Below are 19,606 nucleotides of genomic sequence, written 5' to 3' on the forward strand. Positions count from 1 at the left end.
CACAATCACACAGTCAAAAAAATCAGTCCTCATGTCTCTAGTATATCATTTTAGAATTCTGCCCAACTGAACTGTCCTCTCTCTAGTCGAAGATTTCTCCATCTCTGTCATTTTCACAATTTCATTGACAATATTTCTTCTCCTCTTGCCTTTATTTACTTTTCACAGGTATTCACTCACAATTATTTCCATTTTTTATAAGAGATATTCAATCCAAGGAAAAAAAAAGAATTCCAGACATACTATGTACAATGATCAAAAAAAGGTTGTGCATAGGCCTATCAGAACATTTTATATTTCTGGATCAAATATAACCTATATCAATATATCATATATATAATAGCATAAAGTATGAGTACAAACACACAGTGAAATATCTTAGAGATAATTCATGATTCAACTGAAGAAAAAACAAATTTATTTCTTTATGAGCTAAAAAAAAAAAAACCAGCAGCACAGATTCCTTAAACTCAAATCAAGTCAATTTTCAAAGCATTCAGGAATGTTTGTTGATTATATGAACTCTGAGAAAGGTTTAAAAGCGGTGCGGCATGGTCAACGTCAAGTTATCCAGAACATCTTGCAGAAGGTTGTCTCATCCCTGTATGGCAGTGAGTATGAGTTCCTATACAGTTTGGGATGGTTAATAACAGAACTGTGCAATGAGTGAGTCCGAGTTCGTTCCATCTCCACTGTGGTAACCCACCTTCCTTGGTCAGAGAACGAGCCGGCTGCTAGAACGAACAGTGACACTCGTAAATGAACAAGTCTGGACAGACGTGAACTAGACTCATTGCTGCTCAGTCAAAAGGGGTGATATTTGAACCATGAGCAGTGAGAGTAAACCTACTCAAACTTGATAACAGGCTCGGTATACCGGACCACTTATTTGTTCAGTCACTCGGTTGATCAAACTGTAAGTTGTTGCCATGTTTCTGCTTCATGCGTATACATTACGAGTGTTATATGCAATGGCTGAACAAGAAAGATGTGTGGAGAACCAATGCATATGGTAACAGTGTACTAATGAGAAAATCACTTGAATTTCCCAGTTTCTGGGCTGCTCGATCTGTCCAGATTCAGTTCTGCTCATTGTGATCAGACAGCATGGAGAGTTCGGTAGCCTTATTTGTTTCATGAAGTTTAGTGCTTTTTCAACATTGGTTCTTCCAAACACCCATTGAAGCAGGAAGCTCTGAACGAATCTAGACTGAATGGGACCCATTCTTTGTAAACAAGTCTGTGTGTGTCTACATATTGTTTGCACAGTTCTATACTATTTACAGCAATCTCCATGCAGTTTGAATCACGACACAGTGCTAGCCATGTCATCCTTTGAATATCATGTCTTTCCAATTACCTATGCACAGTGAGATGCTACAAGCACACAAACAATGGGGTAAAGGATGTTGTTCTCATACTGTTATGCACTGATATTTTCCCGGATGTGAATTAGTGGTGGGCAGACACCCATCACAATTCCTTCACGGAAGAGTGCTGAACCACACCTTTTCAGGTAGCGTTCAACAATAAAAGCTTCATTCAAACGTTGACCATTTGCCCTCCATTTTTATTTTTCTTACAATTGGCTTTATGCTGCACCAACACAGATAGGTCTTATGGCGACGATAGGATAGGAAAGGGCTAGGAGTTAGAAGGAAGCATCCGTGGCCTTTAATTAAAACACAGTAAGTATTTGCTTAGTGTGAAAATGGGAAAACACGAAAAACCACCTTCAGGACTGCCAACAGTGGGGTTCGAACCCACTATCTCCCGAAAGCAAGAGATATTCACGATTATTACATTTCTCACAAACTTCCAAATATCTCTGGAAATATTCATTTTATCTAAAATGTACACATAACAACTGGAGAAAGTCTATTTTTAAATCTTTTACTTCTAATACATTTTTACCATCTGAGCTATAATAATGGAGATATTCATTAATATTATTTTTATAGCCAAGTCCATCAATGGCAAGCATTGCCGACATGAAAATATAATACTTCTTATTATAATTGCTGTGAATAACATCATTCGATACGGAACAACCATGAGGATAATGACCTGTAATGAAAATATTTTCCAGTCATCATAATAATGTAATAGAGATGATCGTTACTGCGATTTTTTTATAAGCTGAAAAACCCCATGGCCATTATCCCTTATTCATCAGGAAGATCCTGAAGAAGAGTATCTAAAAGAGAAGAAAAATTTGAAAGTATGATCACTCAAAGAATGAGGGGGGAGGGAGGGGGGGCAGGAATCATAAAAGAGGAGATTGGAAATATCAGCCTCGAATGTTTTAATATCAGTGAGATGAAAGAAAATAAGATGTGATAGCCTAGAATGTCTTAGTGCCTAAAACTTTTCAACAATAATTTTACACTGACTAACTATTGCCGTTAGTTGAAGTGTGCTTCATCTCTTTTACTACCAATCACTTCTGCTAGATGGCATGTGTATGTATGTTCAGTCCTCAGCCTGAAGGCTGGTTGGATCCTCAACAGCTTCACCATTAGCTGTCGTAGATGGCCTAGGCAACACTGAAGAGACGTACTAGGTAAATGAGAAGTGAGATAGTTTCTTGTTGCTTTCCCCAAGATGGCATTACTGCTGCAACTATTAAAAAACTACCCTATCAGTGATGGGTATGACAGCTAGTATACAATATGTTGGAACTCAAACCCTGTATACTATGTGACTGCAACAGTGAGGAGGCTGTCATATCCCTCTGAAGCAGATAACCAAGCTGTAGGAACAACCAGATCAGATTAGATTAATTGTAATGATCGAAAATTTGGCTCCTTTCCTCTTAATGTATTTATCATCATCGTCATCATCATCATATTCTTTATTCTTTCTCCAGATCTACATAATATGTATATGATCCATTTATGTGGAGAAAAAAAATAACAATTCTTACCTAAACCAGCTCACAAAAGGAAAAGGAAAAAAATGTCACCTGATAAACAAACAGACACATGAACAAAAACAAAAATAATAATAATAATAATAATAATAATAATAATAATAATAATAATAATAATAATAATAATAATAATAATAATAATAATAATAATAATCATAGGAAAAAAAAATGGCAATAGGCAGAATAAACACTGCCGCCTGACCCGAGATCAGCCCTTATTGATAGTCTGTTGGCCGTGGCAGAAATGTAGTCTGGGAGTATAATAATCAGAAACTAAAACAATAACGCATTGCTGCATATAGATATTAAACAATAACACATTGCTATGTAGAGTGTGAACTAAACCCATAACACATTGCTGTGGAGAGTGTCTACACAATAACATATTGCTATGTAGAATGCAACATTGTAAGCAAACGGTGTCTGTTCTTTAAACACGCGGCATGTCTCTTCCGGCCTGGTACGTTACTCAGCACAATCTTTTCTGAACACTGACCTTCCTGTATTTCTACTTACATTGCAAACCCAGCTATCTTGTTACCTCCATTGCCGTGTCCTTGAGCACTCTTTCTCCTCCTGTTTCATTGTTACCTCCACTACCGTGTCGCTGTGCACTTTTTCTCCTTACGTTTCATTGCTATTGTCCATTCTTGAATACCACTGCCTCGCTATACTTATTTACTTTTATCCACACACAGTTCACCTCTTGCTAATTTAATACTTGATCACTCTTATTTCAACTGCAAATAACACACATCCTCCACTATTCCCTTTAGCTTAAACAATTTACTTGCTGCTACTGCTTGTTTTTTTACTTCTTGTCTTAATGTATTTATCCATCATTATTTTTACTATTATTATATTATAATTTGTTCTCATGTATCCCAGTATATTGCTAATTACATGGATTGGTCCTCCGCTCTGTTTCGTATATAAAAGGTTAGATCAAAAAGTTCCTGAACTATCTCTGTAGACAAAAGAGAACATTAAATACTAAAGTTTGAACATCTCTTTCATAAAAAGGAAGATCAAATATAAATGGGAATTTGAATGTACTGTTGCTGTTAATAATAATTCTGAGGTGGGGCTTTGCCAGGATGTTGGTGGGGGTGTCTGGAGGAGGAGTTAGCGTGCACAAATGACAGTGGAGAGCTGGGCTGCTTCATTACTCCCTGAGCGGCCAAGAGGTGCATACATCTGTTGCGCAACGCATCATTATCAAATTTCTAGCAAAAGAGGTCACCAAACCTTCTGAAATTTTGAGATGGTTCCGCGTACAGCTTGGGGAAGGAACACTTTTCACAGAGTAGAATGTGTGAGTGGGCTAAAAAATTTGTGGCAGGAAGAGAAGCTGTTGAAAATGAATGTCATGAAAGGAGACTGCGGACAAGCATCACTGCAGACAAGATTGTTGCCATTTGTGACATTATTGGTGAAGATCAGCTAAGAAAAGTTACGCAAATTGTTTTAGCTGTAGGAATAAGTTATGGAGTGTTCAAACCATCATCTGAGATAATAATAATTTCGTGTGGCTATTACTAGCTGAGTGCAGCCCTTGTAAGGCAGACCCTCCGATGAGGGTGGGCGGCATCTGCCATGTGTAGGTAACTGCGTGTTATTGTGGTGGAGGATAGTGTTATGTGTGGTGTGTGAGTTGCAGGGATGTTGGGGACAGCACAAACACCCATCCCCCGGGCCAATGGAATTAACCAATGAAGGTTAAAATCCCCGACCCGGCCGGGAATCGAACCCGGGACCCTCTGAACCGAAGGCCAGTACGCTGACCATTCAGCCAACGAGTCGGACATCATCTGAGATGAACTCCATTTCAGAAAATTGTCTGTCAGATTGGTTCCTCATCTCCTCAACCAGGACCAAAAAACTTTATGCCAAGAAGTTTGTCAGAAACTCCTGCATCACTACAAGGAGGAAGGAGAGGATTTCTTGCATCATATTGTGACTTGTGATGAAACTTTGATCCATCATTACAACCCAGAGTCAAAGCAAGCAAGCATAGAGTGACAGGGAAAGATGAAGCAGGTCCGGTCAAGGCTAGAAAGGTGCTTGCAACCGTTTTCTGGGACTCCGCGGGCATTTTGCTGGTGGATTTTCTTCATGAACAAAGGATAATTAATGCAGCCAATTACTGTTACAAAAGCTGTGTATCGCAACAAGAGCTGCCGGAAACAGATCCGAAATATTATTCTTCTCCATGACAATGCAAGGCCGCATACTGCCGCTTTAAAAATTGGAAGAAATTCACGACACCTCTGGAACACCCTCTGAACAGTCCAGATTTATTGCCATGTGACTACCATTTGTTTGGACCACTCAAACAAGACCTAGGAGGACAGCGGTTCGATGATGATGCAAGTGTGGAAGAGTTTGTGCGCAACAGGCTCCACACATGTCCCTCTTCTTTCTATCAGAATGGCGTCAAAAACTTACCAATCCAATGGAGAAAATGTGTATCGAAGGCAGGACACTATGTAGAAAAGTGATCTCTATATGTGTATTTTTTTGGTTGATGCAATAAATTTTAAATAAATAATTCCCATTTACATTTGAGCTGCCCTCATAATAGTCACCTTGCACAGCAATGCACCACTCTCACAATTCTGCCATTGCTAGAATGCCGCCTGAAGTTATTTTGGGTCAGTGAGCCCAGAACCTTTTGCGATTCATGCTGGAACTTGGAAATGGTGATAAAACAGCAACTTTTCAGCTTCAACTTCATCTTTGGGAAAAGGAAGAAGTCACCAGGAAGTAAATCTAGCAAGTAGGATGGGTGCAGAAGTGATAATGTTGCGTTTGGCAATAAACACATGAATGAGGATTTCTCGATGACAAGATGTGTTGTCATTGTGAAGAAACCAATTCTTCACATGCCACAGATCCTTACAAGAAATGAAATTCATTTTCAGGTTCTGTATTGACTAGAATGATCAGAAAAGGTACCTATTTGTCCACCTATTTGATACTTTTATAAATTTAATAAGCTCTTTAGATTGTTTTACATGAATAGCAGTACAGTAAAACCTCAATTATCCATCCCTCGATTAACTGTTCTGCGGATTATCCATTGCAAAAAAATCCTGATAAAAAGCAATGTACAGTCACTTCAAAACGGAATGAGCGTACTCTTGATGTCTTTTTTTTTTTTTGCTATTTGTTTTACGTCGCACTGACACAGATACGTCTTACGGCGACGATAGAATAGAAGAGGCCTAGGAAGTGGAAGGAAGCGGCCATGGCCTTAATTAAGGTACAACCCCGGCATTTGCCTGGTGTGAAAATAGAAAACCACGGAAAACCATCTTCAGGGCTGCCGTCAGTGGGGCTCGAACCCACTATCTCCCAATTACTTAAGCGACTGCAGCTATCGAGCTCGGTACTCTTGATGTCAATAATAATAATAATCATAATAATAATAATAATAATATTGGTTTTATGTCTCACTAACAACTTCGACGGTTTTTGGAGATGCCAACATTTTGTCTCGCAGGAAACAAGGCTGACGTATTTGAGCACCTTCAAATACCACCAGACTGAGCTAGGATTGAACCTGCCAAGTTGAGGTCACAAGGCCATCGCCTTAACCATCTGAGCCACTCAGCCCAGCTCTTGACGTCAAGGTATCTTCTGTTTTGGAGCGACTGTACATTGACTCTCCAACTCCTGAATCCACGATCATAACGTACAGTAACTCCTGTACGTACACGTGCACTGACCGGCAATCGGCATTGGAGACGTGACTTCATACATATTTTTTTTTACTACATAATTTTATGTTGTGTAAAATTATTTAGCTTTTAATTGTTATGAAAAACGAGGGATGCTATGCAAATTCAACAGTCACAGACTTTATTATTCATTCCATTGTTGACGAATAATGTAATGTAATGTGCCCTCTCCCAGCCCACGGAGCGTAGAGTACGGTATGCTGGTCATTTCTACTTCAGAATGATACCTACAACTTATTTGTTAGTGTGTAACATCTCCGAGTACCATACGTAGATCTTTCATATCGTTCTCTGTCAATGTTCAGTATTTTCACCAGAGGCTACTTCATCGTAAAGATTTCACAATGCACAGGAATAGGAAAGCAGCCTAGCGGTCCGTCATAGTCAACCTCCGCTATTAGTAGACTGGTAGGCTACATTCTGTACTGCAGTGCAAAGTAAGGAAATATGAGAGTAACTGATAAAGTTGAACATTTATTTTCCGTTCTAACAGCCGAAAAATGTTGAGATCGAAATCTGCAGTAAAAAGAAAATGTGTAGTTTTAACCATACAAAATAAAGTTAATATAATCAAACGGATAAAGGAAGGTGAACTAGTCTCAAATGTAGCATCAGAGTTCGGTGTGGGTGTGACAACAGTGCGGGACCGAATGAAGAATAAAGACAAAGTGTTGCAATTTGCGGCGAGTTCTGACAGTTTGCATGGACTTATTAAAAGAAAACAATGAAAGCATCCACTTTAAAAGAACTGGATGCTGCATTATTCATGTGGTTTCAGCAAAAGAGAGGCGAAGGTGTACCTATTAGTGGTCTATGATAACAAGAAAGGCACAAATTTTTCACGAAAAGATGGGGCTCTCAGGGTCTTCACCAGTATCCAATGGTTGGCTACAGAGATTAAAGGATAGACATGGCATTCGAGAATTAAAACATCGAAGGAGAATAACTAAGTGGTGACTGCAGTGCAGAAGAAAACTTTAAATACGAGTTTAAGCGTATAATTGAGAGATACAATTTAGTTCCAAGTCAAGTGTACAATGCCGATGAAACTGGACTTTATTGGAAGTGCTTACCCAGTAAAATACTAGCAGCTGCTGAAAAGAAATCAGCTCCTGGTCACAAATCTAGTAAAGAGCGCGTTACCATCTTGTGCCATGCAAGCGCTAGTGGCAACCATAAATTAAAATTAGCTGTTGTTGGTAAAGCAAAAAATCCATGTTCTTTCAAAGGAACAGTGATGAAATATTTCCCAATAGATTATTACAAGATATTAGAATCATTCCGTATTGATGGTTTTCACTTTACAAAGGTAAAAAATTGAGTGTATCCTCCTAATTCAGAACGGCCATGTAATGTGTTGAGGATGTCACGCTAACGACGGGGTATTCCAGAAAATGTTGTTCATCAATTCTCCACAAAATTCACGCCCTTGTTGCCATATTGCTTTGTTTTCATTATTCCCGAACCTAATTACTGAATGTCCCATATCTAAGTCTCACTCCTCAAACACCCTCTGCATTTTTCCATAGAGCAGTGGACTGTAATAAAGATGAAGTTCCTGAACCTCTACGATCTGCCAAAAGCACTTTCTACCAATTATTTCTACTTCCAATATAATGTACAATTAATCTATATATATAAAATAACTTGTCCTGACTGACTGACTGACTGACTGACTGACTGACTGACCAACTGACTGACTGACTGACTGATTCATCATCACTGAGCCAAAACTACTGGACAGAAAGAAATGAAATTTTGGGGATACATTCATATTAACATGTAGGTGCTCGCTAAAGGAGGATTTTTGGATATTCCATCGCAAAGGGGGTTAAAAGGGGGAGTGAATTTTTTAAAATGAGGATATCTATATCTCAAAAACTTAAAAGTTTACAGACGTAAAAATTGGTATTTGGAATCTCCTTTAAAAATAAACATGTATTTTTTTTGTTTTTGGAAAATCCCATTAAGGGGAGTGAAAGAAGGCGGAAAGGGGGTTGAACACCTTTTATGAGGAGACTTATATCTCAAAAACTGAAGATGTTACAGACATGAAAATTGAAATTTGGAATCTCCTTTGAAAATCAAGAAACACGTATTTTTGTGTTTTTGGATAATCCGATGAATAGGGGGTGAACAGGAGTGACAAAAGGAGTGAATTTTTAAGAAGACTTTATCTGCAAATTATCTCAGACAAGTAACATATTACAGATTTGAAAACTGGTGTTTGGAATGTCCTGTAAAAGTAAAGAAACATAAAATTATTTTCGGAAAATCCACTTAAGGGGAACTGAAAAAGGGGATGAATTTTTAAAATTAATGTATCTGCAGTGTATCTCAAAAACTGAACATGTTGCAGACGTGAAAATTGGTATTTGGCATCCCCTTTAAGAACAAGGAAACACGTATTCTTTGGTTTTCGGAAAAGAACCTTAACATGGGGGGGGGGGGGGGGTGGAGAGTGATAAAGTTGAAAAATTAGTTGAATTATTTGTATGAGAATGTATATACCAAAAAATGTAAATATGTTACAAACATAAAAATTGATATTTGATTTTCCTTTGAAAATAAAGAAACACGCATTTGTTGGGGGGATCAACTTGGTAGGGGGGAGGGGGTGTGAAAACGGAGAAGATATTACAGACATGAAAATTTGTATTTGTAATTTTCTTTCAAAGTAAAGAAACATGTAACCTTTTGTCTTTGGAAAATCCACTTAAAGGGGGTGAATTAATTGAAAAATTAGTCAAATAGTTTGTATGAGGATACTTATATCTGAAAAACTAAAGATGTTACAGACGTGAAAATTAGTATTTGGATTCTTCTTTAAAAGTAAATAAAATCACATTTTGGTGGGGGAGGAGGGGTCAACTTGGTGAAAAAGGAGTTTAATTCCTTTTATGAAGATACATATTTCTCAAAACTGAAGATGTTAAAGTCGTGATAATTGGCATTTGGAAGCTCCTTTATAAATAAAGAAATACGTTTTTTGTTTTTGTTTTTGGAAAATTCACTTAAGGGTGAGGGTGAAAGGAAGTGAAAAAATTTAATGGAGAAACTAATATCTGAAAAACTTAAGGTTACACACGTGAAAATTTGTATTTGGAATCTCCTTTAAAAATAAAGAAACACGCATTGTTTTGAAATCAACTTAACGGGCTGGGGTGAAAAAGGAGTTGAATTCTCTTTATGAGGATACTTATATCTCAAAAACTGAAGATGTTAAGAGGCAAGAACATGTGTATTTGGAATCTTCTTTCAAAGTAAAGAAACACGTGTTCTTTTGTTTTCAGAAAATCCACTTAAGGGGGTGAATGAACTGAAAAATTAGTTGAATTTTTGTGTGATGATACTTATATCTCAAAAGCTAAAGATGTTAAAGACATGAAAATTGGTATTTGGAATCTCCTTTAAAAATAAGAAAACACACACTTTTGGGGAGGGGGAATCAACTTAACGGGTAGGAAAGGGTGGGGGGTGAAAATGGAGTTGAATTACTTTTATGAGGATACTTATATCTCAAAAACTAAAGATGTTACAGACATGAAAATTAGTATTTTTAATTTCCTTTAAAAATAAAGAAACACGTATTTGTTTTTTTTTGAAAATTCAGTTAAGGAGCTGAAAAGAATTTGACAAGTGGTTGAATTTTTAAAATGAGTACCAGAATATCTACATTATATATGCCAAAATCTTAACATGTTAGACACAATAAAGTTGGTATTTGGAAAGTCCTTAAAAAAATACAGGAACATGCACCTTTTTGTTTTTGGAGAACGCACTTAATGGGGGGTGAAAAGAAGTGAAAAATAGTTGAATTATTTTTATAAGGATACTTATATCTTAAAAACTGAAGATGTTACAGACATGAAAATTGGTATTTGGAATCTCCTTTAAAAATAAAGAAACACGTATTTTTGTTTTAGGAAAATACACTTAGATGGGGCTGGGGTTGGGGGAAGGACTGATCAAGGGGTTGAATTCTTTTTATGGGGATACTTATGTATATCTCAAAAATCGAAGATCTTACAGATGTGGGAATAGGTATTTAGAATCTCCTTTAAAAATAAAGAAACATATATTTATTTTTTCGACTTGAGAGAAGTATGTTTCTTACATGTACAGTTCTATGTTGCATGGTCGTCTTAGCCCCAAAAGGTAATACCACAAAAATGGTTTACAAAGAATATCTGGGGGACATGAAACTCAATTTTTGGGTGAGTTTTTGTACTTTAGGAATTTTCAGATAATGTCTTAGTACAATGCCGAGGAACGATTACTTTGATGAACTTACGAAATCCACGCGAGCGAAGTCGCGGGTAATTGCTAGTCATATATATTTTATTTTTGCTTTCTGTTATTCAATTTATTATTGTCTATGAAATTGTATCTCACTGTTTCCTAATTCAATACATCATGATGGAATATATGATGTATTGAATTAGGAGGATACACTCAATTTTTTACCTTTGTAAAGCAACAGATTATTGTTATAACAAACCTGCATGGATGATACACAATATTTTCAGGACTTGGTTCCATAATAAGTTCGTTCTGCGGGTTCGAGGTTTCTTGGTGTCCAAAGGCTTGCCATTAAAGGCCGCCCTTTTTCTTGATTATGCACACTCTCATCCTGTTGATACAGAGTTGAAATCAGAGGATGGAAACATTTTTGTTTCCTATTTGCCACCTAATGTAACTTCATTAATTCAGCCGATGGACCAAGGCGTCATCACAACCTTCAAGGCGCATTATAAGTGGGAATTGCTAGGCCTCTTACTTTCCGAAGAAATGTCGATGGTTGAGTTGTGGAAAAAACTCAATCTTAAAGAAGCACTTCACCTTGCCCAGAAATCATGGGATCTAGTACCTGCTCAGAACATCACTCGATCGTGGAGAAAATTGTATGTTGATGTCAAAGAGCTCACCGACGATTTTCATGGGTTCACTGATGAAGATGAAAATGAGGGATTGATGATCAAAGATTGAAGATTCAAAATAATATTCAGTTTGGAGAAGTGGATGAAAGTAACATTGTGGAGTGGCTTCATACTGATGACGAAATAGTAAATAAAAGCGCGAACGGGAACTCGGCAGTTAGCTGCGAAGTGATGAGTGAAAGTGAGGGGATGGGGAAGAAGAGTGCATTACAAACGATCGCGTACTGCTTCAGATAACACTGGAGTCAGCTGAAACGTTAATGGAATTCTTGGAGCAAGAGGACGAAACAGATTTTTCAGACATCCTCGTAATTAGAAAGCTCAGAATGGACATAAAGAAGAAAATAAGTTGTAGGAGAGTGAAAAAAAAAAGTAACAGACCTTTTTTAAAGCAGCGTAAATGACACCAGGTAAATTAATTATCTATGGTCTGCTGGTAATTTAGGTGAATATTTTGCATGTATTGTTGTAGCTTTGACTATATTTTGGTTTTAAAGAGGGTTTAATGCCCTGCATTTTAAGGTTACACGGTATGTATTTTATGTACCATACTTTAAAGTCCATTAAAATTAGTAGTATGGCTTATCATTTTAATTATTTTTTATTAACCATCCACCCCTTCCAGGGCATTAGAATGGACAATCAAGGTTTTACTGTATATGTTTCAGCTCTTCTGAGCCATCATCAGCCACTAAATATTCACAAATGGTTAAGATATAACATAAGAACATATAATTCATACATAACCAGAATGTTGTACATGTTAAAAATAGTCCTACTTAAAATTCTTAAAAAAATTAAGGTACATTTTTTGCTAGGGGCTTTACGTTGCACTGACACAGATAGGTCTTATGGCGACGATGGGATAGGAAAGGCCTAGGAGTTGGAAGGAAGCAGCCGTGGCCTTAATTAAGGTACAGCCCCAGCCTGGTGTGAAAATGGGAAACCATGGAAAACCATTTTCAGGGCTGCCGATAGTGGGATTCGAACCTACTATCTCCCGGATGCTTAAGGTACATTCAGAGAAGGCAACTTGACTTCACCTTTGCAGTCATATACCTTGGAGTTCTACTTCATCAGTCTCTTACCATTTACAGCACGTTGTTATTCTGTCAGTAGGAAGATCAGAGCCAAATCTCTGTATTTATGCAACTTCTGTTCCAACTGACATTCTAGTAGGTTATTTATCACTAAAAATAATATGTCAAAGATACTCTTTAATTCAGTTCTTTACTATTATTTCATCAAAATCATTAACTATCCTAATAAACAAAAATACATTATAAGATGAAGAAGCAGCACTTCTCCTCCCCTCTCCAATGTACAGATATGATGTGCATAACATTCCCCTCCACCCCTCTTCCTGAAACAGATTTATCGGCAGGACTGACCACAAATATAAAATTAGAAGGAATCTTAGCAGAAGCGTTGGGGTAAATTTTCATTCATTGGGAAGGGTGTGAAGGAGTGGAACAGTTTACCAGGGGTAGTGTTTGATCCTTTTCCAAAATCTGTACAGATATTCAAGAAGAGAATAAACAGCAACAGAGAAAATAAATGAAGTGTTAGAGGGCATTCGACCAGTGCAGGTTATTGTAAATAAAAAAATGTGTGTGAATAAATTAATTCCATCCCCTGGTCTAAGGAGTTTGGACAGCCAAAGTAGGGGACTGCCTGTAGGGGTAAAGTACAGTGAGGACTTCGAGGGCCCAGGGACCGCTACGGTAGCTGTGAAGGCCCTTCAGGAACTCTGAAAAGTGGTGGCAAAAGGGGCTCTGGTTAAGACGCAGCAGGTCGTTATGCTACTTAGGATCCAGAACGGGTAAAAAAAAAAAAAAAAAATAGTAAATAAATAAATGCAATGTAAATATTAATCTTATACCAGTTGTATAGTATCATTTGAAATAATTCCACATACTGTATATCAGTTGACTATATTTGTAAGTAGTACAGGAGATATTATAAGTAGAATTTTCTAAACAATATAAATGTATTAAGGATGAGCTGTGTGTTTAATAGAAAACATTGTCAGCATAAATTGTATAATATTGTATGATAGGAAAATTTTCTTCTCTTGTTAATTTAATATTTAGTGCTTGACAATAATATATTTTAGTGTACCATTTGCCACCGAGGTGGACACCTCATTTGCAAATAAAGAGATTTTGATTTGATTTGAAATTTCTCCTCACCCCTCTACTTAGCTACCAAGACCAAGACCAGAGCTAAGAAACTGGCTGTGGTCCAAACATAGGTGATGAAGATAATGGATCATAGCAGCGAAGATAAGCACAGAAAAATTTCCATAAGTTATGAAAGTAACAGTGGAGGACCACTACATTCATTACTTATTCGTATTTGTACATAACATCACCTTTCATAATCATTGACTAGTTTATGCAATGTAAACAATATTGTACATATATGCGCATGGTTTAAAGTGATTTGATGGCTGTGGAAGTGATTGGAGAATGTTCTTGTAGAATGAAACTTTGTTTCATTGTTTAATTCTTTGTTTGATGATGATTTCTTTTAAAGGGACCTAAAAGCTAGGTCATCAGCCCCTATTCTTTGTTTAATAGTGTGCTTTTTTTAATAGATATATTAATGTTACATCTGCTTTAACCAGCATTTTCGAATTGTATGGTGTTTTGAAGATTCCAAGGTGCCAGAATTTAGTCCAGCAGAAGTTCAAGTAAATCTACCGACATGAGGCTGACGTATTTGAGTACCTTCAAATACCACCAGAATGAGCCAGGATCGAACCTGCCAAGTTGGGGTCAGAAGACCAGCGCCTCAACCGTCTGAGGCACTCTAACTGGCAAAAGTAGTAGTATGGCCTCAGCTACTGGCTTGCAGACATTCTGAAGTGGTATGTTTTAGGCAGCCAACTTACCAATAAAAGCATTCTGATCATAGTGCTACAGTCAACCAGAACTCCTAATGGATAGCCTATAAGGCTGAGCTAATTTTGTCAGGTGGACACTGAGCATGCCACCAGAAGTCTGTAACAATTATGACATGGAATGCCAAGACATTTTCTCACCCTTCAAAAATTCACTACTTCACTTGGAATAATACCCAAAAACTTGGAATCATTAGCTGAACATACTATGATCCACCATGGCAACTTCTGATTCTGTCCAAAAATATTTCGAACATTGCAGTGCTGTTGAAAAAATTATGTGAAATCTTGACAACCATTTATTGCTCATTGTTGGTGACTACAATCTACCACATCTTAATTGGATAGTCTGGACACACTATGATCCACCATGGCAACTTCTGATTCTGTCCAAAAATATTTCGAACATTGCAGTGCTGTTGAAAAAATTATATCAAATCTTGACAACCATTTATTGCTCATTGTTGGTGACTACAATCTACCACATCTTAATTGGATAGTAAATGAAGAAACATCTTCTGGCCTTATGCCAGTAGGTAACCACACTATGCAGTCCATAGTAGGTCTGATGACTGGAGCAAGGGGAACGATTCCCGCTTTTGCCGCTAATTTCTGGAAACAGATGTCTCTGCCAGTTACAGTGTTACGGGAGATTGCCATCATAGCCTTAAGGGGCTCACTGATAATTCTAAGAAATCACTGTTACAATTAGGTTACCTTCAACATTTATCAAGTAGAGTATATCTATTTATCTTCTAAAAATAAATGTAAAAGTATACTTTGTCGCAAGGCAGCCTCTGCATGAGAGGAAGTATTTCATAAAATAAAATAAAAAAAAATAAAATAAAATATAGACACTTTTTCTTATCTCTGTTTAAATCAGTTTAATGCTATCCCAAATTTTCTGAATCACTTTCTTGATTTGGTTTTCAGTAACTCCAGTTCCAGTGAAGTAAAATCTAGTAATGAAAGCATTGTCCCCTTCGATAGACACCACCCAGCATTAGAGATTTCTTTACCTATAAATGAGCTATACAATTCCTTGCCTAATGATAGTTTTTAATTTTTTTATTTTGACTTTTTAAATGGTGACTATAATGGACTAAATTATTATCTGTCACAGTTCAGCTGGAAGGAGATGTTTCAAAATGTATCAATTGATAAAGCAGTAGAAATCTTCTATTCAGTACTACATTATGGCATGGAACTTTACATACCTGCTCAAGTACTGCTCATTTATTTTATGTGAAGCACTCTTTTATCTGTTCAACTTTTCATTAAACCAAGGCGTTTTTCCAGTGGAATGGAAGAAAGGATTTGTTAGTCCTGTTTTCAAAAATGGTGATAAAACTGACATAAAACAATATAGACCAGTTATAATCTCTTCTCATATTTCCAAAAATTTTGACTCAATAATTCTTGACAAAATCACACCTCTCTTTAGAAACATCATCATTGATGAGCAACATGGATTCTTTTCAGGACGGTCAACCTGTAGCAATCTTCTTTTATTCTATCAGTTCCTCTTGGATGCAATAGAAAACCACTCCCAAGTGGACTGCATTTATACAGATTTTTCAAAAGCTTTTGACACTGTCGACCATGATATCTTGCTGCAAAAACTAACAGGATACGGAATTAATGAGCCTCTCCTCTCATGGTTTGAATCGTATCTTAAAAATCGCCTGCAGATTGTTAAAATAAGGAATCATTTTTCTGCGCCTATTATTGTTACCAGTGGAGTTCCTCAAGGGTCTCACCCTGCGCCCCTACTTTTTACTCTCTACATAAATGACATTAAAAATATACTTAAGAATTTTGAATTGCTTTTGTTTGCTGACAATGCAAAAAAATTTTTGCAAATTAATTGTCCACTTGATTGTTTAAAACTTCAAGAAGATTTACATCATCTGGAAAAGTACTGTATTCAAGATGGGTTGAAACTTAATCATGAGAAATGTAAAATAATATTGTTTTTTTAAAAACAAGAAGAAAATATCATTTCAGTACAAATTTAGTAATAACAACATTCTAACTCCTGTTTCACAAGTTAATGACCTTGGTGTTTTATTCAGTTATAACCAATCGTTTAATGAACATATTGAAAATATTTGTAAAAAAGCATTTCAAAGATTGGGTTGCATTACTAGATATTCTAGAGAATTTTCAAACTTAGCTACCTATTGATTGCTGTATGTGTATGTTACGCCCCATACTAGAATACTGTACACCTGTTTGAAACCCTTCTCATCAGACCTCTATCCATAGATTAGATTCAGTACAACATAAATTTCTTCGTTTATATTCATTTAGAGCAGGATTCTCATTTGATAATGTTGATTATACATCCTTACAACAGTCCTTCAATCTGCATAGCCTGTCACAACGCCGTGAATTATTGGATACACTCTTCATTTTTAAATTGCTTCATTCCTTGGAGAATTGTCCATAACTCCTTGCAAAAATTAACGTACATGTACCAGACAGACGCACAAGGTTCAAGAATACATTGTCTACAAATTGGCATAGAACTAACTACGCATTCAATGGGCCAATTGAATGAATGTCAAGATCTCTAAACAAAGTGGATATTGATGTATTTAACTGCTCATTGTCAAAATTGAGAAATCACTTACATAATCTCCAGAACTGACTATTACTTTCCTGTGATTACTTGTAATATAACCTGTGTATATATCTGTACATATTTTTCTACTTATACTCCATTGAACTTTATTTTTAGTGTGTTTTGTTTATTCTTCTCTACTGTTATGTAAAATGGTATTACTGTTAATTAAGTATTATTATTACACTGTTGTTTCAGTAGTATTCTTAACTGGTTAAAAATTCCATTTAAATATTTCAGGCAACAGTGGAATATGAATACACAATATTCACTACTCTTTAAATCTGTTTTAGTCTCCTGTAGAAAGCACCACTTGCTATCCACAAAATATTAGAAGTAGTGAAATGATTAATTTACTAAAGCATCATGAATTATAAACTCTAGATTTCAAGATATTCTCTTATAGGAATATAAAGTAGTAAGTAAGGACTGGTTGCACAGCTCAGTTGGTTTTGCACTTGCCTCCTATTACTCCGAACTGGCCTTCTTAAAGGAACACTGTTCATGTTATAGGAGTAAGCTCCTTTACTTTTAAAAAGATCAATTAATTGATTAAATTTAATTCTAATAAGTGAATTATAATCATATAGAAGTATCTTTATGTAAGTTACTGATACCTTCAAATCCGTGTTGAGCACCATAATTTTTTCTGTAGAAATGAAGAGATCCACCTCTGTACTAGGTTGGGTTTCACCTTCTGGAGCCTAAAAGAAAAATAATGTAACTAAGAATTTCAGTATAATGGAATTAAAACAAGACCAGAATTGAAATAAATATAAGCACATGGTGGTTGGAACTGGGTAGGGGTAGATGATGAATAAAAAGTGCAAGGCAGAATGAAGAAGTAAGGAGACCTTTGTTTGGAAAATGAGAGAGAATGAAAAGAATGAAGCACAGAGCCTTCCTTGGCCATCATTCCATGTTGCACACATCTTGCCAGGTCAAGCTGAGAAAAAAAGCTACAAAGCACACATCAACTCCAAGAACAAATAAGATCGACATTAAACATGTAAGGATTGCAATTTCAAGAGGTAACTTTAATAATAATAATAATAATAATAATAATAATAATAATAATAATAATAATAACAACAACTGGTCACGAGAACGTAAAGAAGCCCACTCCGAAAGGATGAAGAAGTACTGGGCCGATCGAAAGAGGAAGAACCGTAAATGAATGATGCTTAACGTGGTCCATAGTAGACCTATTCGAAAACAAGAATAATAATAATAATAATAATAATAATAATAATAATCCCTTGAGGCTTATTTCATTAACTTTGGTAAGTGAATAAATGAAAGGTAAACACTTATGAATCATAACATTTTGTCAGAGAGTTACTGTTTTTCTACCTACCAATTCATCTGTCAATTGACAAAAGTTACAGTATGGTACCTAATTTTTAGCACACACATATGGTAGTGACCCTTATTCATTGTTAGAATCCTGTGTTCACATTCTGTATAGTGGTATGAGGTGAAGATTTTGGCACAGCAATCAAGTTTGTTTGTTTGTTTGTTTGTTTGTTTGTATCTTGAAATTACTGATGGTATATTATTACTTTTAGTCTTTGAATGAATAACTGAGTACAGTTATGGGAAATTTTGGACCAAGTTGACCAATAATTATGAAAGTGTAAATAATTTATTAGCACTTAAGTCTACTTTAACAACAAGCATATATCCTGTTGACACTTACTGCATTAAGTTATATTGAATGCTTTGTAGTGTAAACGGTAAGAGAACATTTACTTTCTGTCCTTTTCCTGTAACATTCTAATCTTTCTTATTAAAGTAAGTATTCACCTGTATTCAAGAATAGCTATATGCATAGAATGTATGAAGCAGAGAATCATACACAGGAGTTAAAAATTAAGGACTGTAACCTCCAGCTGTATTGTTAACCAATCAGCAATAAATACCCTCATGGTAATTTCCATTTAAGCAATGAATATCTTTATTTAAAAGCCAAAACATTTACTGGAGTGACTACAAGAAGTAGTGAGCTATTTTCTTCCTCAAATCAAAAGTTAAGGAAGAGAGAAGTACTGGCAGTGAACATTGTCATTTACTTCTCACCACCTCTTGTTCGTTCCATCATGTAAGCAACATTCTTTCTCAGATATGCTTCCAAGGTATATATGCAAGATGTTTTTTTATTATTAGTAGCAGTTACCCGCGGCTTCGCTCGCGTGGATTTCATAATTTGATAAAAGTAATCATTCCTCGGTACTGTACTAAGACATTATCTAAAAATTCCTAAAGTATAAAAAGTCACCAAAAAACTGAGTTTCATTTACCCCAGAAAGTCTTTGTAAACCACGTTTGTGGTATTTTCTTTTGGGGCTAAGATAACCATGCGACATAGAACTGTACATGTGAGAAACAGTCTTCCCTCAAGTCGAAAAAAAAAGTTTCTTTATTTTTAAAGGAGATTCCAAATACTTATTTCCATGTCTG

At 36.1% G+C, this 19,606-nt stretch overlaps 1 protein-coding gene across 4 annotated transcripts in view; it reads right to left on the reverse strand.

The window, feature by feature from the left end:
• Positions 1-19,606, reverse strand: part of LOC136885079 (uncharacterized) — a 1,401,330-nt gene that overhangs the window by 71,256 nt on the left and 1,310,468 nt on the right. For all 4 annotated transcript variants that reach the window (XM_067157511.2, XM_067157504.2, XM_067157532.2 and 1 more), the window contains one exon: positions 17,764-17,850. In XM_067157511.2, coding sequence (XP_067013612.2) covers positions 17,764-17,850 — 87 coding nt within the window. The remainder of the gene's footprint in view (positions 1-17,763; positions 17,851-19,606) is intronic.

Source organism: Anabrus simplex, chromosome 1, assembly GCF_040414725.1.
Source record: "Anabrus simplex isolate iqAnaSimp1 chromosome 1, ASM4041472v1, whole genome shotgun sequence".
In the NCBI taxonomy this organism is placed as follows: Eukaryota; Metazoa; Arthropoda; class Insecta; order Orthoptera; family Tettigoniidae; genus Anabrus; species Anabrus simplex.